We start from the raw sequence: 26,993 nt of genomic DNA, 5'->3' as shown, positions 1-26,993 counted from the left end.
AGCTGTTTTACAACACAAGAATGCATCCTATGTGAACGCCCCTTCAGAAATGCATCTTATTGGTGTGGTGGACTCTAAACCAGCACAGTTATACAGGACAACCAACTGACTAGTCAATTTTGAAAACATGTCGTTTTTATGTCAACTATCCCAACGGCACAAAGGTTGTCATCCTGACCTTGAGACTGCGTGTTTTAAGAGTGCTAAAGTGCTAACTTCGTCACAGCACTGGCACGGGAGAGAACCAGACCAGGTCTGCCTGCTGAAAGGTTTGATGAATGCTTGATAAATTAAGCAATTTTAACGTTGTTTGTGAATGCAATCAGAACAGAGTGTGGTTTGATCCAAAGTTAAGGATTTGCAGTGATCCGCAACACTGCAAACTACCTGTAGACTGAAACCTGTAATGTTTTTTCTAGCTAGGTTTCCACTGAAATGTTTCAAAATTTTTAAGCGCATTTTTAAAAATGAGACTTAAAATATAAATCGTTACGCGTTTCCATCCACTATGTCATGCGCATTGTCTTGATGGAGCAGCTGAATGCTGGGGAGAGTTTTATTTGCAGTATTGGAGCAATTGTTCCTCATTTTATTAAATGCAGAGTAAGTGTAATATATGATATAATGGGGCTGAAATGGCTGCGATGCCCATACGCCACCAGTCTCCATATACCTGGGAGCACCCACTCTCAAAACCGTTTTGACGGACCCACTTTAATGATCAACTGTGAGTTAAACACTTCCGAATGTCAAGAGCTATGTTCGATGAACTGTGTGCCAGGGTCAGACCTTTTGTAGGGCAAGTCACATCAAGCTCTCGGACACTCATAACACTTGAATTAATGGTCAAAACAAATCCATTCAGGATTTCTTATGCGCAATTTCAAAATGCGCATAAAACTTGTTGGATGGAAACCCAGCTACTGTTGCCATGATGGTGATGTCATAGACCTTATTTAGGGGAGATACCATATTTAATATGAATGAAAAAAAAAAAGTTGTGAGCGACAGACGTACAGTCCGTTTAATAGGTTGCACTGATGTGTACTTGAAAGTAGTAACGAAAGTGTAGTAAAAAAAAAAAAAAAAAAAAAAGTGACAACTTACAGAAATCCAGTAAACAAAAAACAAAACCAAACCAAAAAACAGCTCTACAATTCAAAAAGTACAATTATGTATTTTTTTTTTTCTCCATTCTCTTTTATTTTTAAGAATCTGTCAAGCCATGGTCACTATGAACTCTAACATGCAGGGCTCTAGACTGACTAAAATGGGGCAACAATAATTTAAAATCTAGTCGCCATTGGTGTCAGTCGGGTTGTGTGCGTTCATATGCATTTCGTTAGATTGCATCTTTAGAGTGCGCACGCAGCAACAAACACAACGTGAGCCATGATGTCCGATTCGCGAATAAGTGACTCTTTTGAACTGGATCTTTGTAATGAATCACCTGAATTGGGTTTGAACGAAGGAGCTCAGGTTGGCAGTTTAGAGTCACTTTCTCAGCTAATCATATGGTGAATCAATCATCAGTTCACAGCTAGAAGCGCAGATATTCCCAATAAGAGTCCCAGATGTATTTCAGGCTTGTTTCTAAATAAAAGTCCCGCTTTATGTACCACATCTTTTTTTTTTTTTTTTTATGGTTATTATTGGAATTTTGACAGTAAAGAGGTTTAAAATGACACCAGGGTGAGTAAACGTCAGATTCTTTAATTTTTGGGGTGGACTACTCTTTGAATTATGGTGTCTACTCAAATCATAATTAGAATGCAGGCATGTTATGTTACATAGACTACAAATCTGAATCTGAGTGGACCTCCATCATAAGCAGAGCTTTCTACTTCCAATATTGGCTTAAACAAACACCAACATTCAAAAATACCAATACAGTCACCGATATATGGTGCATCACTAACATAAATGTGGGACCAGTGAGATGGGACATTGATGTGTTTGATACCTGATGAAGCCTGCAGCAGTACCACCAGTCCTGTGGGTCTGTCTTCAGTGGACGGACCACTCTGGCCACAAATCACGCAGTCATACAGAATCTCAGAGTCCAGAGGTTCAGCCGAGCCCACATCCATCACTGCATCTGCTTCAGGTGACTCTATTAAACACATACAAACATCAAACATCAATAAAATTCACAGGTATTAGAGCGCACATATTCACCCTTCTAATCAACAAGATCACCAACTGCAACACTGCTTTAGATGATAGAATAATCACCTCTGGAGAACACACACAAAAGCTCTGTTTAAAGGCCTAGTGAGCAGTCTACCAGCGTTTTAAGGCATCATTGATGCACTGTTGACATCAGGGATGTTCCAAAATGCAGACAGCAAAATGTTGCTGCAAGACATCTTGTTTTGGCAATAAGAAGATTATTAACACTTACATTTCATTTAATACTAAAGTATTCATAAAACAATAATTAAATCCAATGAAAAATGGACTACGCTACCTAATACAGGTGCATCTCAATAAATTAGAATGTCGTGGAAAAGTTCATTTATTTCAGTAATTCAACTCAAATTGTGAAACACGTGTATTAAATAAATTCAATGCACACAGACTGAAGTAGTTTAAGTCTTTGGTTCTTTTAACTGTGATGATTTTGGCTCACATTTAACAAAAACCCACCAATTCACTATTGAATTGACTGTCCTAATTGACTGCCTTGCAGAGTTTATGAAACTCCACTACCAAATCTATACTAAAACATACCATGGTTCTACCATGATTTTTGGACATGGCAACATGGTATTCTTTGTAGTAATTTACAAGTAACAAGTAACTTTACAGTACAATGTAAATACCATAGAACATGTTTATGTACCATAGTATTACTATCTAATATCATCACTGTACCATGGAACTGCCACAGTACTTTATTGTTTTTATAAAAGGTCTGGTATTTTCCTGTATCACAAAAAATAACCATGCATGAGTGCCTGAGAAGAAGAAAGGCATAAAAATTCCATTACTGAACATGAATTATAAGTGCAGCTGATTAGCAAAACTGAATTAGTTATAGAATGCGGGTCTTTAGAGCTCACACACCCCCAAAACATCAGTGAGCCACCACCATGCTTCACAGTGGGGATGGTATTCTTTTCACTATAGGCCTTGTTGACCCCTCTCCAAACATAGCACTTATGGTTGTGACCATAAAGCTCTATTTTGGTCTCGTCACTCCAAATTACAGTGTGCCAGAAGCTGTGAGGCGTGTCAAGGTGTTGTCGAGCATATTGTAACTGGCTTTTTTGTGGCACTGGTGCAGTAAAGGCTTCTTTCTAGCAACTCGACCATGCAGCTCATTTTTGTTCAAGTATCGTCGTATTGTGCTCCTTGAAACAACCACACCGTCTTTTTCCAGAGCAGCCTGTATTTCTCCTGAGGTTACCTGAGGGTTTTTCTTTGTATCCCGAACAATTCTTCTGGCAGTTGTGGCTGAAATCTTTCTTGGTCTACCTGACCTTGGCTTGGTATCAAGAGATCCCCGAATTTTCCACTTCTTAATAAGTGATTGAACAGTACTGACTGGCATTTTCAAGGCTTTGGATATCTTTTTATATCCTTTTCCATCTTTATAAAGTTCCATTACCTTGTTACGCAGGTCTTTTGACAGTTCTTTTCTGCTCCCCATGGCTCAGTATCTAGCTTGCTCAGTGCATCCACGTGAGAGCTAACAAACTCATTGACTATTTATACTCAGACACTAATTGCAATTTAAAAAGCCACAGGTGTGGGAAATTAACCTTTAATTGCCATTTAAACCTGTGTGTGTCACCTTGTGTGTCTGTAACAAGGCCAAACATTCAAGGGTATGTAAACTTTTGATCAGGGCCATTTGGGTGATTTCTGTAATCATTATGATTTAAAAAGGAGCCAAACAACTATGTGATAATAAATGGCTTCATATGATCACTATTCTTAAATAAGATCAGTCATATTTTCAAAATCAATGCCAAAATTTCACAATTTCTGCCAAGGTATGCAAACTTTTGAGCACAGCTGTATAAGGGGATAAGGGGCATCTGCCAGTCATTGCAAATATGTGAATGAAAGGCTTCTAACTAGTGAAATTCGATTACACACACAAACTTCTTGATAAGGGAGGGTAGGCAATACATGATAATGCAGTTTGTGCTGCATTTTTATGAAGTGCAATAACGGACATTATTGTAAACGGTCTTCTATAGTCAATTTTCATCTCATTAAATTAGGTTTAAGGGTTAAATTATCATGAACACTTACGACAACAGTCAGCTGATCTCTCTTACTCCAGACTGACATATTTCTGAGGATTAATTTCCTTTGCTAAATCACTGTTAAATGTAAAAAATTCAGTGCAAATAAAGGGTCTGTAAATGTCAGTGTGTTTTGATTGATTTATTGCTTATGGTGCAAAGAGCGAGGGAGACTATGGGGAAATGAGACATTTGTGTTAAAGTTAATGTGACAGTGTTTGCCTAAGGCACTCTGTCAAGAATTGTTGCCCTACACACACACACACACACACACACACACCTGTCCTTTAACCAAACTCAATACGTGACACTAGAACAACCACATCTCATTTAAAAATAATAATAATAATAAAATCCTCATTTAGAATATAAACACACAATCTTGCCATAGGTTCACTGTTCCAAGTCAACTCAAGGAACGTCTTCCGGTCAACAGATCATTTAAGCACTTTATTATCACATATCACACAAGATTAATGAACCCAACAAACAGAATATCAACACAAAGCAAATAACAGCACCACATACAGATTAATGAACGAGACATTTCTATAGCAATAAATGCAGGTTATACACATTTATGATAATAACTGATTATCCTACGCACTATTAAATTTAGGATTATGAAATCTGTTTCCGTGGCAATCACTTTACTGCTGGTCTCAACAAAAATGCCTTTGAATCCTATAATGACATCAAATTTTCAAGTGTTATAAAATTCTTATTATTTTGAGCAATACAACAGAAAGATACTACATTACATTCCTTTTTTATATCCAGAATAATTATACACCAATATATTGGCCAGGATGAATAATCTGCAGATATTTTGCAATTCTGAGATGATTTGAATAAATAACTGTGCCTGATCAACAGACTAACAAAACAGGTCATTCCACCTAATGTCCGGTTCAAAATCTACAGACAGCCTTTTTAATAGATAGTGCACTGTGGCATGGGGGGCGTGGTCATGTGTTGGTCTGCGGGAGAGGGAGAGCGGTAAGGCTAGTCACCTAGCTCATAATTATTTCTAACACCTGTCTCTCATTATAGTGATAGCGTAGGAACGGCCAGTGCTGTTTATTAGTCGCAATCTCTCCTTCAGGGAGACAGGTGTTAGAAATAATTATGAGCCAGGTGACGAGCGTTACCACTCTCCCTCTCTCGCAGACCGACACAAGACCACAGCCCCCAAAAAATTCTAGTGAATTGTGAGAAAATAATGTGTAAAATAAGTTTAAGAAATTTTGTGAACAAAAAGTATCAGTATTGCCATTATTAAAACGTATATCTGTTTTAACCACTAATCCAGAAAAACTATATACAGCATATACAGTGCATTCAGAAAATATTTAGACACCTTAATTTTTTTCACATTTTATGTTGCAGCCTTACGCTAAAATGCTTTAAATTATTATTATTTTTCACATCAATCTACACTCCATCCCCATAATGACAAAACAAAAAACATTTATTAAAAAAAAAAAAACTGAAATATCACATTGACATAAGTATTCAGACCCTTAACTCAGTACTTAGTTGAAGCACCTTTGGCAGCGATTACAGCCTCAAGTCTTTTGGGGTATGATGCGACGAGCTTTACACACCTGGATTTTGAGATTTTCTGCCATTCTTCACTGCAGATCCTCTTAAGCTCAGTCAGGTTGGATGGTGACCGTTGGTGGACAGCCATTTTCAGGTCTCTCCAGAGATGTTCGATTGGGTTAAAGTCTGGGCTCTGGCTGGGCCACTCAAGGACATTCAAAGAGTTATCCCTAAGCCACTCTTGTGTTGTCTTGGCTGTGTGCTTAGGGTCATTGTCCTGTTTGAAGGTGAACCTTCATCCCAGTCTGAGGTACTGAGCACTCTGGACCAGGTTTTCATTAAGGATATCTCTGTATTTTGCTGTGTTCAGCTTTTCTTTAACCCTGACCAGTCCCCCAGTCCCTGCCGCTGAAAACACCCCCACAGCATGATGCTACCACCACTATGCTTCACCGTTGGGATGGTATTGCGCAGGTGATGAGTGGTGCCTAGTTTCCTCCAGACATAATGCTTAGAATTGAGGCCAACCAGTTCAATCTTCATTTAATCAGACCAGATAATCTTGTTTCTCACTGTCTGAGAGACCTTTAGGTGCTTTTTTTGCAAATTCCATGTGTCTTGCATTGAGAGGCTTCTGTCTGGCCACTCTGCCATAAAGCCCAGATCGGTGGAGTGTTACAGTGATGGTTGTCCTTCTGCAAGATTCTCCCATCGCCACACATGATCTCTGCAGCTCAACCAGAGTGACCATCGGGTTCCTGGTCACCTCTCTTACCAAAGCCCTTCTCCCCCAATTGCTCAGTTTGGCCGGGCGGCCAGCTCTAGGAAGAGTCATTGTTGTTCCAAACCTCTTCCATTTAAGAATTAGGGAGGCCATTGTGCTCTTCAATGCAGTTACAATTTGTTTGTAGCCTTCCCCAGATCTGTGCCTCGACACAATCCAGTTTCTGAGCTCTGCAGGCAGTTCCTTTGACCTCATGGCTTGGTTTTTGCTCTGATATGCATTTTCAGCAGTGAGACCTTATATAGACAGGTGTGTGCCTTTCCAAATCATGTCCAATCAATTGAATTTGCCACAGGTGGACTCCAATCAGTGTAGAAACATCTCAAAGATGATCCAGAGAAATGGGATACACCTGAGCTAAATGTCAAGTGTCATAGCAAAGGGTCTGAATACTTATGGGATATTTCAGTTTTTTCTTTTTAATAAATTTGCAGAGTTTTTGCTTTGTCATTATGGGGTATGGTAGATTGATGTGAAAAAAACAAAAATAACAATTTAAAGCATTTTAGCATAAGGCTGAATATTTCTGAATGCACTGTGTGTGTGTGTTTGTGTGTGTACACACTGGTCAAAATTTTGAAACACTTGACTGGAATGTTTCTCATGATCTTAATCATTTGATCTGAAGGCGTATGCTTAAATGTTTAAAATTAGTTTTGTAGACAAAAATATAATTGTGCCACCATATTGATTTATTTCATTATAAAACAAAAATTTTATAAAAAAAAAAAGTTTTTGAAATTGATGACTTGGACCAAATAATAAAAGCAGCCAATAAGTGCCCAACATAGATGGGAACTCCAATACTGTTTAAAAAGCATCCCAGGGTGATACCTCAAGAAGTTGGTTGAGAAAATGTCAAGAGTACATGTCTGCAAATTCTAGGCAAAGGGTGACTACTTTGAAGATGCTAAAATATAACACAGTTTTGATTTATTTTGGATTTTGTTTAGTCACAACATAATTCCCATAGTTCCATTTATTGTTATTCCATAGTTTTGATGACTTTACAATTATTCTAAAATGTGAAAAAAAAAAATATATATAATAGAGTAAGTGTTTCAAAACTTTTGACCGGTAGTGTGTGTGTGTGTGTGTGTGTGTGTGTGTGTGTGTGTGTGTGTGTGTGTGTGTGTGTGTGTGACACACACACACATTCTTTTTTTAGGGATGAATCGAATTTCGATATATTGCAAACCAAAAAAATGACAAACAATATCAAGGCAAAACTCCATATTTCTGAATTTGCTATTTTTATTTATTTTTCTGTCAATGTGAAAATAAATTAAATGTCCCATCAAACATCATAACCTCTCTATTGGAGGGACTGTCTGATATTTGATTGGCATATCAACAAACTTTAACACCTTCTTAATTGTTCCTGCAGTTAGACCTCCAGTGCTGCACTGACAGTCATTACTATGAGCACAGATGCTTTGAATGTTCAGCCAATTTCTCTCATTATAATTTCAGTGCAAATATACACGTGCCACAGTGACCTTTGATAGCAATCTGGAAAACAGATGGAGCCTGTAGAGCAGAGCTCAAGAATGTGTTTTATACTGACACAAACACATCTATAAAACAGACACATTCAATGTCAGCAAGGACATCAGACATGGCTGTCTGAAAGCAATATTTCAAACCAAATACTAACATCACTTTAGCATTCGCTAGTAACTTCTGATGAGAAACAAAGACAAAACCCGTTTCTCCAAACAGATCAGATATGTTTCTTATTCAAATGATATCTTTCTAACCATAAAATTTACATTTATTCCAAATCGGCTTTTAAATGCATTCAAGGTAGACATTTTATCAGTATGTGCATTCCCTGGGAATTGAACACATGACCTTGGTGCTGTTAGTGCAATGTTCTACCAGTTGAGAAACAGAAACTGAAATCCACAATTTAGAAAAACGATTGCACTTTCGGGATTTATTTTAAAATCAAACTATTCCCATTTCACTTCCACAAACATCACAAAAATGCAACACATTCATGCACTAAATACCAGTGGCACACCAATATTTCTGTCATTCAAGTCAAAACCCTCATCGGCTGATCACCATTTAATAAGGTCCCTTTACATGCTACAGCTACAAATTCAGTGCAAGTGGAAATTAGGGGTCGGTTGCATAAACATAGCCATTAACTCAAGACTTCATCTAACAATTAGTCTGACTAGCTATAGACACCATAGAAAGCCTGTTGCATAAAACAAGCTCACAATTGTCTTTAGTAAGACAGTCTAATTGGCATTGCATTGTGGGGAAAGACACTGAACAGCTTAAATAAAATGGGTGACAGTGGGCGCTCAACACAGTTTTCTTTTGCTGGAAAATATTTGCCTATTAGAAGAATGCAATGCTTCAAAATCAATTGCAATGAACAAATTTAGTGATTTTAACCCAAATAATAAAAAAGAAAACTTAAGGAATTGTGTTACCATCGTAGAAGTCAAAGTCTTCTACAAAGTCTCAACTGAAGCCCCCACAAGCTCAGCTGACAGTTATTTTCCATGGCAACATGGAATGTAAACAAAAGTTAGCCTAGCGGTGAGCTGTCTTATATTTCGGTCTTAAATTAGAACGATCCAAGTTTTTATGCAACTGAATAACATTTTTTTAGACAACTAACTTGTAAGACTAGTCTAAAACAGTTTTATGCAACCGGCCCTAGGAGATCTTGTAAAAATATCGTCTTAACCTGGTGGTCATGTTTAAATATAATCTTGGCATTACAGTAGGGCTGTGTTAATGTTTCAATGCTCATGTGTAAAACACAGTGTCTGTGTGTTCTGTCTCTGTGTCCAGAGCACCAGTAGCACTCTAATCAACACCAGCACATAGACCAGGACGATGCAGCCCCTGAGAATCACACGCACACAGACACTTGTGCTAACAGGACCTGAGGGAGCGAGCAGGGCAAGAGGGAGGCGAATGGAGTCACCTTCCTTCAGAGAATGAGATTACAGCCCACAGCTCCAGCCTTCAAGGACTTCTGCAAGTTTACCACATCCTCTAAACTCAACCCCTCTGTGACAGTGTGCATGTGAGAATGCAGTAACAGGATGTAAAATGTAATTCACCTGAACTGTTATGAGCATAAAACCGCAATTTAAACAAACAGGTACCTTAGCAAAAACTTTATTTGCGGTAGGCCTGTCCCGATTATTACAACTGATCCTGATTTTTTGAACTGTGATTATTTGAGATAACCATGATTATTGTGCACTTCAAAATCAAATTTTACTGTCAAAATAAGGGAATTTTAAGCCAATATAGAAATGGCCTGAACGGCAATTTTTTTTCCTCTTAATTTCCGTTGTTACTGCGCTATGTGAGCATTCAAAATAAACTCTTTCAGTCTCACTGACTTACACCACGGACCGCACTCAGAGCAGATCCTAAAGAGCGCATGAAGATTAGCTGTTTCTCAAGTGCCCTTTTAATAATAATATAATATAATATAATATTCAGGTTGGTTTGGTACCAAAAACAACATCAGTTGAGACTAGAGTTGACCAAAAAGAGAGAAATATTTTTTTATATTCTTAAATAATATTATTTATATAAATATCTGCTCCTCTCGATGGGTCGTGTTGCCTGTTGAGCCCCAAACTGAGGCTGCGCTGACTGCCCCCTACTGCCCCAGATTTGCAAATACATTGAGATGGTACTTGACACTTGAATTGCTCTGATGGTAAGAGAAGCTCTTATTACAAAATGAACGTACATTTAGAGGGCATAACTAATTATTTTATTTTATTTTTTTATACAATTAATCGCATTAAATTAACATGTTAAACTGTCAGCCTTATTTTAAACGTAAACTTCTGGCCCCTCCCTGCCAACTCTGATGCAGAGTTGAAGAGGTTAATTATATTTCAGGTAATGGATCCTTCCCTTTGACACAAAAAGGAGTTTTTATTTATTTATTTTCAGAAACTGTTAGCTTTTAAGGACTTTTTACAGTAATTTTGTCCCTTAAAGCAGTGGTTCTCAACTGGTTTTGCTTCGGGGGACAGGTTTTACATTGGACATCAAGTGGCGACCCACCATAGTGAAAAAACATAACCTGTGTTTAATGTATCCTGGGTCACATTTTGTTTTATCTTGGATAATTGTATTAATGGTTTAAGTATAAGTGCATGTATTAAGTGGCATTATTGTGTTGTTGTTGATGTCAACAACATCCTTTTAAAAATAGTTGTAAAAATGTTGAGCCTATTTTATGAGCCTACTATTTATATAAGACTTTTACATTTATTGTCCATTTCATTTCCTAATAACATCATTCAAATAGAACATGTACAACACAGGAGGAAAACTTTGTCCGCAAGTCATAGAGGTCCAGACTTTAAAGCCTTAATGTACTTGCCCTTATGTTTATAGTGCAATGACATATACCTGTAAGCACAGGTAAGAACATGGATAGCTCCTTATTACCATCGATAGGTCAGTGTAACTAGTCTTTCAAATAATAATAATAGCCAAATAATAAATTACAGTATTTATGAACAAATAGTAGCTGAAACACATTTTGAAACATTAACTACAACTGCCACTGTTGTGATATAAATGAGAATAGATTTATGAAACTATAAAATTTAGTTAAAGTATTGCTAGCTCAGAAACACACACAGCCTGCATGCATGCAACCACACCACTTATGAAACATACAGAACAAGAGATGCAGATAGGCAGACACAGGGTTAAAAAACACAGACTGATAGATACTGAGGAAATATAGTGCAAGCACATCCCTGCTGTATTTTTACATCAGAAATATGCCAGACTGAAAATCAGTCATATAAACATCAATCTGATCATCTAAATATCTTCTTGAACTCCTAGAGAGATTGCTCAGATGTTTTTGATAAAGGTCAGTTCATTCTCATGCTCACCAACATCCATGGCCGTCTCCATGAAGCTCTTTTGCCTGGAGGCAAACTCCGCCAATAGCTTCTGCTGTCTCTCTCTCGCCCGCTGACGCCTGCAGCAAACAACCAATGATGAGAGGCAAATCTGAGTTATGATCAGTGGATTATGAAATGTATCCATTTTCAAAGGCTCTGAAGATGGGATAGAATGAAATGTTGACAGGGGCATGTGAGAAGTCTAATGGAAATGCACATTAATTAGGGATGCACTGATGATGCAATTCTGGTTGATACAGATTACAAGGTAATTATTAAAATGTTATGTTATCTTCTCTCAAATGTTATATGAGAGCCAACATCCAATATCAGTTGATGTCAATAATTCATATAAAAAGAGAAATGGTTCACATCCAAGAAATGTAAGGGTACAGCAATGATTATAACTAAAATGTATACTTTTTAAAATGTAAGTAAATCCTCAAATTTTTAGTGGAAAAAGTTATTATAATTGTTTTGTTTTGCTTGGGGGGCAGACAGAAAAGGTTGGCAAAAGGCCTGTCATGATTATTAAATAATCGTTGTGATTATGCAATATACGTATAGCACTCCAAACGAGCTCCATCGTGAAGAGCACGTGAAGATGAACTTCTGAAGCACTCTGATGCATGCACGGTCTACGGTGGTTCGCGCTAAACTTGCGAGGATTTTGTTAGTGAACGCAAAGTGGTGTTGTTAAACTTTAATTTAACAAAAGTGTCATGGCAAATGTTCTTGGTCATTGTGGGATCATATACACAGTGTTATTGACACACAGTGACACAGAGGATGAGACGCCAGCTTACTGGATTTCTGTGGAGATGATCGAATAAAGAAACATAGTCAAATACACCTCAAAAGGTATTCTTTCATGTAAAATATGTGCCAACATGTGAAAGTTACTATTGCATAATATAATATAATATAATAGCTATTCAGGTTGGCTGGGTTACAAAAACAAGAGTAAATGTACAATAGATCAAGACTAAAGTTGATCAAAAAGGGAGACATGTATTTAAAATAATATTTTTCATGTCATTCTACTCCCGTGCAATATTTTACAAGCTTTAAAAGGAAATCATGTGTGTCTATTTCATTTTATGATTTAATGTTAAATATGAATAAATGAACACATACACCTGAAGTATGACAATTTGTATGACTATTTTATGCCATAATCGTGAAAGCCCTAAAACAGACGATTAATCGTCATAATCGCAATAATTTGTTTGACAATTACATGCCAGCCAAATTTCATAATCGTAGAAGCCATACTTGTCACTGTCTGGCAACCCAAATAATTAGTTCAATGAGGTGCATACACACTGTAGCTCAATATTCTTCTAACTGACAGTACTGCACACAGTCATGTAACCATTTAAACATCTGGCGACCCTGATCAGGTAAAAGCAGTTGTGTAATTGTCTTTCTCTTTTGTTATTCAGACAGGAGGAAAACAGACACTTAATGAGGGGACAAACTAATACAGGGAAGACATGCTTCGAGAGTTTCAGCTGACAGTGTCAACACCAGCAGTTCTTTAACACTGTTGCCATGGTAACCACCAGCCACAATATGCGTGAGAGTACTGTGGATTTGCAAGAGGAATCTGTCCTATAATAGGAAATGCTAATGCATGGTTTATTGGTCATTCCACCACAATTACAGAGCAAAAGAGAATAAAAGACAGCGACTTTAAAACAGCTCATGAACGTGATGAAAGCGTGTCATAACAGCGTGCAACTGAACAAGTTTCTGTTCTTACTGAAAGCAAAATGCTGTGCGAAGATGACGAGCATTCTCCTCTTGCCCATATTTGATATTTAACATACAGCTATGTGGAGCTGAATTTCGGCTATGAAGATCTCACTCTGGTCAGAGCTACCCAGCACAATTTGAAATAGAAACTACAGTAAGTGACCGACAAAATGCCTTGACGTTTTTGTGGCATCAAGTCCTTGAAAGATATTTTTAAAAGTTTTGTTTAGTGATCAAGCGATACATCGCAGAGGCCGAAACATTTTCTTGTTTGGCTGATTATTGTATGCGTTATTTACTAGTATATCAAATTGTGTGATATATCCGCCACACTTCTCTCTGAATATTGGCATAGGCCATTAAAAAACCCATATCAGTCGACCACTAGTTTTGCCGCTGTTTATCTCGTCTCAGCAGGTGTAAATACTTCTTGTTTTACAACCTGCCCCTAATTGACTGGCAGTATTAAAATAGTACTACTGATGTTTATTTAGCCATTTATTGTATTTTTATTTATTCTTTATTTTAATGGTCGGCATTTGACTGATACTAAACTGTACTGATGTCTATTTAACTTTTTATTGCATTTTTATTTATTCTTTATTTTAATGGTCAGCATTTGACTGATACTAAACATATAATACTGATGTTTATTTAGGTATTTATTGTATTTATTCTTTATTTTCTCAATGTTCATTTCTAGAATTTGTTGACAATGTATAAACATTATGTCAAATATTCTTTGATAAAAATATTTGTTTAAGAAAGCAGCCTTCTGAGTACCTTTGCATAGTCATATCAGTGCAAAATCGGTGAAAAATCCACATAGAAAAGGTCTGTTTTCATTCCAGCTCAAAAATTAACTATATTGGCCACCATATCGGTAATCTGCGAATTTTCCCCACTCTAAAATCGGTATCGGTCGGGCTCTAGTTCTGTCTAATGATGTCATTCCAGGGATTGTTTGTAGTTTTGAGAATCATGTGACTAATTCAGAAGAACTGGATGCCAGTTTATCTAAAGAGAAGACTCACCTCTGACCCATTTTTGCTTGCCAACTTGACTTGGAGTTTTAATAATATAATCTTTGAATTAATCGCATTCACGTAGTTAAACAGAACACCGTGGTTGTAAGATTTCTAGAATTGTCTGTACTGTTCACCTATCAGATCTCCGTACTCATAAGGGATGATGTCAATTAATTTGCATATGCCTATAAATACTGTTGTTTCTGTCATTTAAGTTAGTTCAAGGTTAGATCCTCAGCTCATTTTCTCTTTCTGTCTTTTGCCTTTGCAAATGTGGAGAACTTTGTCTTCAGTAAACTCTCTTTTCATTGACTGAAACTTAACTCTGACTCCTGGTCATCACTATAACATACTGGTCTCTCTCATGGGTATAACTGTATTTCCTTACAACAGAAATACTGATACAGGTCCACTATCTTTTCGCATCTTTTATACAGCTGTTTATACTGTATGTCTCAACACTGGTCTACAACCCCAATTCTGAAAAAGTTGGGACAGTATGAAAAATGCTAATAAAAACAAAAAGTAGTGATTTGTAAATTAAATTCACCCTTTGCTATTTTGAAAGCACTACAACCACACATTATATGATGTTTTACCTTGTGAATTTCATTTTTTTCTTTTTTTTTTTTTTTAAATGTACAGTAATTTCAAATCAGATGATTGCAACATGCTCCAAAAAAGTTGAGACGGGGCAATTTAAGACTAATAACAATTTGACAAGTTAAAATAACAAGGCGATGTGAAAAAGGAGATGTTAAACAGGTGAGGCAATTGTGTTATAGTATATAGGGAGCCTCCAAAAACAGACTAGTTCTTCAAGAACAAGGATCATTCGAGACTTGTCAATTTGCCAACAGACGCTTCAGTAAATAATGCAGCACTTTGAGAACAATGTTCCCCAAACGCATATAGGAAGGATTTTGGGCATTTCACCCTCTAGAGTGAACAATATAGATAAAATATTCAAGGAATCTGGTCAAATCTCGGTGCGTAAAGGGCAAGTCGAAAACCACTTCTGAATGTGCATGATCTCTGATCCTTCAGACATCACTGTCTTAAAAAAAGTCATTCATCTGTAATGGATATCATGAACATGGGCTTGGGATAATTTTAGTAAATCTTTGTTACTCAACACCACTCGCCGCTGCATCCACAGATGCAAGTTAAGACTTTACTATGCAAAGCAGAAGCCCTACATCAACACTGTCCGACTTCTCTGTGCTCAGTCTCATCTGAGATGGAAACATCTAGAACAGCAGAACTGTGTTTTTTGGTCCGACGGTCCACATTTCAAATAGTTTTTGAAAAACAACCATAATGTTCTCTGGGTGAAAGAGGAAAAGGCCATCCAAGCTGTTATCAGCATCAGGTCAAAAACCAGTGTCTGTATGGGACAGGGCATAATATGGTAACAAAGGCCCCGTACAACTGTGCAGCTGAAGACATGCATAATGGATGAATGGGTGAAAATTCCACTTTCTAAACTTGTGTCTTCAGTGCCCAAATGCTTAATTTGTGTTATTAGAAGAAATGGTGACGTGGTAAACACTCAACTGTCCCAACTTTTTTGGAGCATGTTGTAATTATCTGATTTGAAATTACTGTACATTTAAAAAAAAAAAAAAAATGAAATTCACATGGTAAAACATCACATAATGTGTAGTTGTAGTGCTTTCAATACAGCAAATGGTGAATATAATTTACAAATCACTTCTTTTTGTTCTTATTAGCTTTTTTTATACTGTCCCAACTTTTTTAGAATTGAGGTTGTACTATTGACCCTTTAGACCCCTTTACAGCATAACAAAATATAAGGAAAAAAATCACCACTAGTTGGTTGCTTTACATGTCAGTCAGATAGTCTCTTCCCAAATAAGTGGCTGGATTTTGGCCAAAATAAACTACAAAATCAAAAATACTTTCAGTTTGGCTTTGCAAGACTACACTATGTCATGTCTGATTATGGTGCTGCTGTGAAAAGTACAAAGACTTGCAACTGCAAAAAACATGCAGACATGCTGCGTAGAGCATGTAAGATATGCATACAATGCCCCAGAAGCAGATTTAGACAGGTGTTGCTGAGGAGGAGGACGGTTTCGACAGAGGCAAGGTCATTTAAAATGTTAGACAAAAAGGAAGTCTGCAAGTTGATTGGCTGACAGATTACGTCAAGGACCTATCAGCTTGCGTCATGTAGTTTTATAAATGCACTTAAAAATAATTTTTTGCAGGATGTGCATACACACCTCTCCTCCTTGTTCATGCTCTTGTCTCCCGGACTGGTCATCTTGGGTGGTATGGGTGGACACACCTTCCCACAGATCTCCTGCAGACATCTCTTGCTGTGTCGGCTGCGGGACGCAGCTTTGGCCAAGATTCTTTCGATGGCTGTAATGCCGTCTCCATGCTCGTGCCGGCCCGGATCCACCTCGGCCAGCCAGCTCAGGGACAGAGAGTTCTGCTTGGCAGACAATTTCTGGTGGAGCTTCACCAGGAGAGACAGCATGCTCTCACGGATCTCAAGGATTTCAGTGACCAGCTGTGGTGGTGAGCCCGGTGGCAGACAGCGAGAGGATGAGGACTTGGGCCGCACTGCTTGGCTGGCCTCATGGTTACTGCGGTTTATGATCTCCTGGAACTTCCTCCTGCGCTCTGCCACCAGACTGAACACCTGAGCTTCACGCAGATTCTGAGGACACAGAGAAACAGAATAAGCAGGCAGAATGGCAAACAGGCCTACAGATGAAAGCAGCAATTATGTGGCCAAGACCACCCATTGTAAGGTTGATCAGATTTGGTTGGTCACAGCCCCACCAGTGGTGAATTTTAGGAAAATGTAATCAAAAGACCATGGATAGATTAGTCTCAGCATTTGACAGCACATCCATAGACCATCCACTGTCCGTTCACTGACCGTCTGGTGTATGTCAATGTCAAAATGTAAAAAAAAATATTGGTGACTTGAATGAGAATTGGACTGAAGGCTTGGATCTAACATTTGATATATATTATTTTATAGGAAGATTTAAAAAAAAAAAAAAAAAAGGTAAGAGAATCAGTTCAAAATGGCAAAAAGACCTAGGGTGAACAGAAATTTGCCAGATTTCAGTTGTGATTAATTATTTGTTTTGGCGAGTAAATAAAACTTACTCGCCAGTGACCAGTGACTTAAAGGGGTCATGACATGCCTTTTTTATTTTGTTCCTTGAGGTTCACTTGTAATATTAGTAAAGTTTTTTTTTTTTTTTTTTTGCACAGTAAAAAAACATGTTTGTAAAACATGATAATTTACCACCCTTATTCTGACCCACTATCAGAAACGCTCAGTTGTGGTGCTACAGTACCTCTCGTTTAAGACTTAACAGTAAACGGCCAATGTTCTGATTGGCTCTCAGCTCTTGATTGACCTGCTCTCTCTCTTTGTCATCTCACTACTCACCGCTACTGGGCGGGGCTATGGAAATGATAAGGTAAAGTAGGCATTGATGTGTTGTTGTGGAGGTGGTCAGATATAAATGTCTACCACAGTGTGACATCACAATGTGGAGGAAGTAGAGAACAAGTCGTTTTGGATGGTCGGTTTCAACAAATGCACTTTTCGCAGTGAGGAGGAAGTTTTGAGTTCTGAAACTTACAGTATGCTTTTACAGAACAATGAACTCTTATATGTTAAAAGAGAAAGGAAAATTTGATTCCTCATGTCATGACCACTTTCATACATATTACAAAAGTTAAATTGTAAGAATGACAGTCAGACCCTCGCTATTGTGTTCGTGAGCTATTCAAATCAAAGACTTGCAAGCTGCAACCCTTATAAAGCTACCAGGGACTTTATAACTTTATAAGGGATTGCAACATAGTAGATGGTTTAACTCAAACTGTAAGATAGGTATATGCTTCACTTATGACCCTCGCTGATGTGCAGTAAGTGACACAAGCAAAAGACATTCAAACAGTCAATTAAAGAAAACATGTTGCGAGTCTAACAGCTTACCTCATTGAAAAATTTTGATTCCTAAATTTAGGTTTGAAGGCTAAACTTTTTTCTCCAGAGCTCCACATCCCTACACATATGTGGAATATTCCTTGCATTAAACCACCAAAATAAAAAAAAAAAATAAAAAATAAAAAAAAATTTGATGTGTCTTCATGTTTTTCACAGAGAGACCAAGAGTTTTTTGTTTTTTAAATAAAGCTGGCCTGTAAGAATTATATATATGGATGGTAAAGTTTATTAAAAATGATAAATGTTTCATTATATTTATAGAGACTGAGAGAATGAGAATGTAACAAAAAACAATGTGGACGAGAAACATGGCTTCAGTCCCTTTCTCCCTCTTCAAAAAAAAAGTCGAAAGTGTGGAAATATTTTAAGACATAGTGACCACTTGATTTCATTTTTATTTTAAAATATGCATTTATTGAATTTTTATGTTCCTTTGATTTTTATTTGTGTACTTAAATGGTCATTAGGAATGTACACGGATAGAAGTTATTTGGTTAACCGTTCAACTTGGTATTCAAATACCAAAATCACTTTTTAATTATTCTACAAGTGCAATAGAGGTCTTCAACTTGATCCAAGCCCGACGGGACCCGACAAACCTTCGATTTTGGGAAAGGTAGTTTTTCAAGTATAGGGCGAGTTAATGGCTGTTCACACGTTTGCATCTGTGCTGTTTTTCAATTGTTTTTCTATGTAAACACACTGAATGGACATCTTTGACCGTTGCACCACATCTCACTTTTTTTTTCAGCATCTTGCACAGCATCGCCACATTTTTTAGAAATCCTGTCGAGTTAAAGAGAACTTTTATTTCTTTAAAGCATCTCAAGACAACTGTGTTTCGTTTCGTTTGTTGCACAGCATCTAGCTTGTTTTTAGCGCTGGTGTCACAAAGATTTAATGTTCTGAGAAGTTCAGGTTGCAAAGTGGACTTCATGTGACAGTTACACTGTTACACTTTTGCAGATTGTTTTTCACAGGCTGGCAAAGTTTGAGCACTTGGTAAACAGTAAGCCAATGTTTTCACTTTTTTGCTCTGGTGTGCAGACAATAAATCCACAAGTTAAATGCCAAACCATTTAAAAATCAAAGCATCCCAAAGAGGCTAATAAACAGCAGCAGCATAACTCCACACATAACAATTAGAGGTAGACCGATAGAATGGTTTTACAGATTAATCGGTGCCGATAGTTGCTTTTTGGGACTATCAGTTATCGGCAAAAAATATCGGCGATAGTTGCCAATAGCTTTTTTATTATTATTATTCCTCCATATTTCTCTGTGGCCGGCGCTAAGGGAGTCAACAGTTAGAACAGCTTCATTCTACAAAATAACAGTAGCCTGTAGAGGTAAAATCAAAACAATCACTGACTGACAATATTCATGTATCAAGTATATACATACAAAATCAATAATCTGGTGAATATATAGGCTATAAAAACCTTAATTTAGTAAATACATAAATATAGAGCACTGTAACAGAGCCAGGTCACTGTAATTTCAAAATGAGAGTCCCAGGTGATTTTGGGGCTTGTTTATAGTTAAAAGTGCATTATACACCAAATCGTTTTTTTTTTTATTTTTCTGGTTATAATTGGGATTTTGGTTGCAGAATAAACTGCATCTGTGATTTTATTAATTTTGGACTCTTGTAGCCTCTGTGTCTTTGCCCATTATAGTAAGGAAAGACCAAGATTTTAATTTTTTTATGCATTCTATACATCAATTTTAAAACTATCGCGGTTAATCGGTTATCAACCTTTTCTACCACCTTAGTTATCGGTATCTGCAAAGCCCACAATCGGTCGATCTCTAATAACAAAACATGTTTGCTGCTTCACGAAAATGTCAACCTGTTCGGGCGGAGCACATATCAGGTTAAGCATTTAAAAAGTATTTTCCGTTGGTTAAGAACACTATGTTCCAGGAAAGGACAGTTTGATTATTTTGGTTTGACTTCAATGTAAGTGATTTTATCATTTGAAGATCTACGTATTGTGCTTTAAGCTCATAGCTCACTGAGGACTTTATTCCCAACTATTTTGAGTAGTGTTTGGCACAATAAACCTTCTTTATTCCAAGTCCTGACTCCCGACAAACAACTGAATAACTGTTTGTGAACCCTTGCAGTTAACCAAATATTACAAACTGCTACCGTGCACATCCCTACAGTTCAAAAAGTTTCTTAAATGTTCAAGGATCTTTTCTTCAAAGTTATCCTACATTCTGTGTGATAAAACAATAAAACTTGTCATTAAGAACAACAAAGTTTATTTACCTTTTTACTTTTTTGTAATGTAACACTTCACTGTGATAAAAGCCTCAGCAATAATCACAATTTGAAAATTTGATACCGGCACATGTCTAAGGTAATGACAATATTCCATAAGCCTCCAGGGATGAATATAGAGAAAAGTCACGATTGTAGCCACGTTACAGTGAATCCGAACTCCTCAAAAGTTCTGGTACCAATGTAATAAAAGGACAGTTCCTTCAGCCATATGAAGAACTAATCCTTTATGAATGTGTCACCTGTCTACTTTGCGAGTAATTTGCATGCTGAACTCACTGAAGCAAATAAATATTTCAAGAAGAGCATTGAAGCATTCTGGCCACTGAACTCACTCATATCAACGTACATCACTACACCACACACACTCAAACACATGCTTTTATCTCTGGACTAGACTGAAATGTCGTAATGTGATCGGACATGTTGTAAGCACATGTACTATACACACATTACAAGACATGATAAACACAACGAACCAAACAGGAAGAGACAACTGGACAAATAACAGACAAAAACATACATACATTAGGGTTGGGCAGCAAGATGCTGTACACCATGCAACAGTGGAATGTGTCAACCAGTAGAAATTCTGCTGCATCGCACAAAACTACAATCTACTCTGCAAATTGTGTTGCACACGAGTGCAAGTAGACAGGTTTATTGAATATAATTGGAGTGATTTAGAATTTCACGTCGCAATGCGTTACACATGTCCAGTGTAAACATGCATGATTGGAGCTTTTTACCATTTACTAGCAACTGATCGAAACTTGATGCATTAATATAGATTTCAACAGGTGTGTATATCAGATGGTAAAAAACAGCTTTAAACATGGTTAATTCAATCATATTTAAAATACAATACTGTTTAAAAAAAAATTTTTTTACACAAATGTTAATGTGAAGCTGTTCTTGTACTAATGTCAGATGGTTTGTGTCCATCAAATTACAAATAAAGGAGACAATAAAAAATAATGAAGTAACTTTTTATTTGTATTTCTACAGAGCTCCTTGGAGGACAGGGAGGATGTTTACAAGTGGTGTGCGGCGTGCCGTGAATGTCAGTTGGTGAATCCACCAGCCACCCCAAAAGCGCCATTGCGCCCTCTACCGCTTATCAAGGTCCCCTTCGAAAGAATTGCCATGGACCTCCTCGGGCCATTAGAATGGACCACATGTGGGCATCACTTTGTATTAGTTCTGTTGGACTATGCAATGCGATATCCAGAAGCAGAGCCCCTGCGCAACATCTCAGCACGTAGTGTTGCGGAGGCGCTCTTCAGAATAATCTCCCGAGTGGGAATTCCAAAATAAATCCTCACTGATCAAGGCACTACATTTATGTCACGAACACTACGTGAACTCTATGAAATGTTAGGTATTAAATCGATTCGCACCAGTTTTTACCACCCACAAACAGATGGGTTAGTAGAACGATTTAATAAAACCTTAAAAAAAAATATGACTTGTACGTTCGTACACAAGGACGCTAGGAATTGGGATAAGTGGCTTGAACCCCTGTTATTTGCAGTGAGAGAGGTCCCACAAGCCTCCACAGGGTTTTTCCCATTCGAGCTGCTGTATGGGCGTCTGCCGCGCAGCGTGCCTGACTTGGGCCAGACCAGTGGTTCTGGTACCTAATAGCGACAGGACGGTCCAGTTCTGTGTAGACTCACAAAGTGAACGCGTTGTCCAAATTCTGTCTCCTGACTCCTCCATTACTTAGCTTACAAACTTGTTACACTATGGTAATAAAAATTAAACAATCTCCAAAAAAAAAAACAAAAAAAACTTGGGTTACTAAATTTTTACTTTAGAACTACAGTAACTATTTTTAAAACTGTAGTTTTAAACAACTATGCTAAATGTACCATCAATTAACAATGGTGTTCCTATTGTAAAACTAACTATGTTTTTTGGCAGAATGATTAGGATTTTAATCACCATAGTTTTGTTTTTCCTGTATTATAATTATGGTTTTACTACAAAAATCAAGGTTAAACTATGGTTACTGTAGTAAAACTATGGCTAATTTTGAATGGATAAAGCAAAATGCAAAACTTATTGTGAGGGGAGGCAAACTTCCTGTCCTCTAAGGGCTTTGTATATTTTAGCATCTAATTCACTAGCTTGTCCAAAAATACAGAAGGCCTTGGACTGTATTATTTAATGTACTTTTGGGTTGAATTTACAACAAAAATAACTATACTGTGAGACATACCGTAAACATTGTACTATTATGCTGTAATATAAGATTTTAGTCACACTGCCCACACCTATTGCAAACAATCACACAAAAATCAAATGTACTACAAGGTACTTTATTACGACCATTTCAAGTGCACTAATGTTTATTTATTAAAATAATACAATTGATTGCCATAAATTGATTCTAAAAACACAAGAAATGAGCACAGTTCTGGAAAATGTATTTCAAAGAAATATATTTGGGGACAAAAAAAAAACACACAAAAGGAGTGCAGACTACTGTTTCAAACTCCATACTTGGTTATTCAAAACACAACTCTCAAAGTCATTCCACATCACTCTGAACACTCTCAATCCCTCTACCTCTCTCCAATTCCCTGTTAGCCTCCTGGAACTCTGTGGAATCAGAGTGATGTCATCAACAGGACATGGTACAAAGATCCATCCTTACAGTACATTGTCTACAAACCCTTGTTCACCTGACAGTGACTCACCTGTCCGAAGCTGCTGCTATCTGCACTGGTGCTGGCTGGAGTTTCTCTGTCTCTCTCCCTCTCTCTCTTTCTCTCCACTTCCGGGGCCGTCTCTGGCACTCGCACCCGCACAAAGTTGATAACATGATGGAGGTTAGACAGCAGATTGGTGCCAGGGAACCAGCTGTCATGACAGTGCTCCTCAATACAGGGCTCCTGTGAGAGAGAGAGAGAGAGAGAGAGAGAGAGAGAGAGAGAGAGAGAGAGAGAGAGAGAGCTATAACTCAGTAAAGACAGAACACATTGATGAGAGACAAAATAACCTTAACGTGTTTATCTAAAGTTCCTGCTTTTAGCTGGCACAAAACATCTGGGTCAGTGTGGGTTCTGCTCTATCTCTGATTTAAGTCAACAAGACCTAACAGTTAGCCCTTTTCCAAGGACATGGTTCGAGTTCCTGGGCCGGTGCGAATTCTCGAATTATATCCACTGAAGAAAACGCAGTTCTGGGGCGTAAAAGCTGGTTCCGCACCAGCTCCAAAAGCTTGCTGGTCTCAATGCAAGGAACCAATTACGTAAGGGGGTGGAGGGCGGGACAATGTTTCGTCACCAGGTAAAGATTTCCCAAACAACAACATTTTGGCCGGATACCATCTGCAGCGAGAACTTCTTCACTCTATAGCAACAATTAAAATCCACAAAGATGTCAGAAATCAAAAGCGTTCAGGAAATACGGATGGAACGAGCACTGTATTTGCAATTTGGTTTTCTACGGAGATCAAGATAAACTTGAGAGATCGCAAAAGAAAAAAAAAAAGGGAAGAAAGAACAAATATATGTATATATATAAAGATGAGATACGAAATGATGCACGTCGCCTTCAATCGGACAGTTGACCAAATCATAATAAAATAAAAAAACATTGCAGCACATGGACCATAAGAAGGACCTAGGCAAAAGCAGCAGAGGACGGGGCAGCGATGTCTTGGACACTGAGCAGCCAGCTAACTAACCGGGGCATTTAATTCAGTCAATCACCATGCTACATATACCAAAAATTAACAACGGTGTTCCTATAGTAAAACTAATCATGTTTTTTTGGCAGAATGATTAGGGTTTTAATCACCATAGTTTTGTTTTTCCTGTATTATAATTATGGTTTTACTACAAAAATCAAGGTTAAACTACGGTTACTGTAGTAAAACTATGGCTAAGCAGCCAGCTAACTCGAGACGAACACAGAATCGCTGGTGTCTTCTGTAGCTGATCTCGGTAAGTTATTACATCTGCAAGCTTTTTTAGCTTTCCTTACCCTCTTCTCATCTTATTGTGTGCATTTTTAGTTCAGTAAGGAGATTTTTGACCAGCTACTCACTTTGTTAGGAAGATCACTGCTATCTGTTAAATAAACCGGTGGAGATTCTCAATCAAGATGTAAAGGTAATATTACAGTAAATTCTATGGCAAAAATCTATATATAACCATCTGCCACACCAATGTTAATCACGATTCCACTGTTACAGTTTATGGTACTCAACAAGTGAAGCAACATTTAAAAGTTCATAAAATTATGATATTACGTCACCTGTCGTCTTGAGCATAGATGTCGACTCAATTTTGGCAATTTTGTTGAGCAATGTAATTACGTTGGATTGCATTTCTCTGTATGTTTAAATATGTCCACAAAAACAGGAGAAAAACGCTATGCTTCTTTGTGGGCAGGCAAAGTAGTCACACAACTTGTTATGTCGCAACTCAGTTCTCAAGCAGATCTCAAATTAGTGGAAAAGCGTGGCCAGTTTGTTATAGGCTCAAGATTGCCCCGGCGGTGAACCAGCTGAGGACAAGCTAAAAGGCAAAAAAGGGCTAAGAGTAATTATTAACTGTAGGCTGGTAGTTGAGTCATTTGTCTTAGGACTGGAAAAGAACTGCCACGCAAGGGGTGCTTAAAGATTACAACTGTAAAGCTGTACAAACTCACCATCTAAAGTCTTCTCTATTTGTTACTTATTTTGGTCAAGAAGTGCCTACTTAGGAAGAAAACTATTTGACTGACGTATTGTTTCAGAAAAGTGTAAGAGTCGGATAAATCAGAAGTTGAGTGGAAGCTCACCAAAATAATGGAGCAACAGCCTCCGCAAAAGGTACACAAAGGCAGTCAAATTCAAATTTGAAATGCAAATATTCATCGAATGCTAAACTGTGCATGTGAATTTTGGATGTGTGCCAAGCACTGCCATTCAGACCAATTGTATCGAGAATTATTTTAAAGGTTGAACTTCCTTTTAAATTGACACAGCGTCTAAAGAAAGAAACTGTAATTCCTGTTGACAGCCCTAATACAGACAACACAGAAGAAATTTGTGAAAAAAAAAAATACATTTGTGGGTACACTTTGCACTTAGCAATTTTGTCTATTTGACTATTTTCAAGATACAATTCTGCAGATTGGGCTGTTTTGATTTCAGAACATTTTAATCAATTGCAATTCCAAGTTTTCAAAATTGATGAATCGATTCCAACTGTCCATTTGCAGACTAGTTTTCTCGATTCTTAAGATGAAATGGAAGGCAAAGTGAAATCTCATAATAAACAGTACAATATAAAGCATTCTTTACGCTATTTATTATTGATGGTATGAATGACAAAAGAACCTTGACATTTTCTCTTAATAATAAAGGTCTATTCTAATAATAAAAAGGGGTATATATGCACATCCTACCGCGCAACACTTCAATCCCATTGGAAACATTTGAGGGAAGCTTTTAGGGAGAGGTGTGCCGATTGATTGGCCGGCCATCTAAGTTGGACAATCATGCCTAGATTCAGGGCAGATTATTATTATAATTTCTTTGTATTATTGCTGCACGCACAAAATCACACACTGCCACTCTAATGAATGTGCACTTGCTCAGCCCTCCAAGCATGATACTGCGGCCACTGGAAGGTGGGTTATTACTGGCAAATAACTAAGTATTCACAAATGTACACTTTCAGACATGGTGTAATTTAGATGAATATGCCAGTTATTAAGGTGCCCATTTTCAAGAGTCGTTACAGTAGTAATTCTGACTCACTGTACTGGTAAACAATAAAAGGACAATGATACTACAAAAGGATGTACATTTACATTGTCATTTAGCAGATGCTTTTATCCAAAGCAAATTACAAATGAGGAACATAAGCAATCTGTCATACAAAAGCCAACAACATTTGCAGTATCGCATTGCCAAGTTCTCACAGTGGCTGGAGACAGATATGGATTTTTTTTTTTTTTTTAACTGTTAAATAGTAAGTGCATTTAGTAAGTGCATTTGATTCGTAAAAACAAATTAAACAACAAAGATGTGAATACTGTACAAATCTGAGTATACGTGATGTAACGTGAGTCACGACAGTCAAGACGGTCGTGTGGAGTGATAGAGACAGTCTGAGCGATCATGCACGCTTTTGGTTTTACTTTCAAACATGCGCGCTCTCCACTCCAGGTGCTCTCAATCTCTCATCAGTCACTCATCCAAGCGCTATTTTGAGAGAACCCCAATTAAAGATACATGTTTGACACAATACCACTAATAAAAGTTTAATCTTTTTTTTTTTTTTTTTTTTTATAACCGTTTTCATGCAGTTTCTTAATAATTATTGATTTGTGTTACGACAAATTAACGCCAAAGACTGTAAACAAACCATAGATACTAATGATTTCTCACTGGA

At 37.5% G+C, this 26,993-nt stretch overlaps 1 protein-coding gene across 4 annotated transcripts in view; it reads right to left on the bottom strand.

Annotated features, from left to right (window-relative positions):
• LOC127448054 (E3 ubiquitin-protein ligase ubr3) overlaps positions 1 to 26,993 on the bottom strand; it is a 131,650-nt gene that overhangs the window by 49,948 nt on the left and 54,709 nt on the right. For 2 of the 4 annotated variants that reach the window (XM_051710308.1, XM_051710310.1), the window contains exons 22-26: positions 23,301 to 23,495; positions 23,170 to 23,202; positions 16,546 to 16,988; positions 11,499 to 11,587; positions 1,964 to 2,113 (exon numbers count right to left, since the gene is read on the bottom strand). In XM_051710308.1, the coding sequence (XP_051566268.1) occupies positions 1,964 to 2,113; positions 11,499 to 11,587; positions 16,546 to 16,988; positions 23,170 to 23,202; positions 23,301 to 23,495 (910 nt within the window). The remainder of the gene's footprint in view (positions 1 to 1,963; positions 2,114 to 11,498; positions 11,588 to 16,545; positions 16,989 to 23,169; positions 23,203 to 23,300; positions 23,496 to 26,993) is intronic. The other 2 variants (XM_051710309.1, XM_051710311.1) reach the window with 1 other exon arrangement.

The sequence above is a fragment of the Myxocyprinus asiaticus genome, chromosome 11, assembly GCF_019703515.2.
Source record: "Myxocyprinus asiaticus isolate MX2 ecotype Aquarium Trade chromosome 11, UBuf_Myxa_2, whole genome shotgun sequence".
Taxonomy (NCBI): Eukaryota; Metazoa; Chordata; class Actinopteri; order Cypriniformes; family Catostomidae; genus Myxocyprinus; species Myxocyprinus asiaticus.
This window is presented reverse-complemented; position numbering and strand designations above follow the sequence as displayed.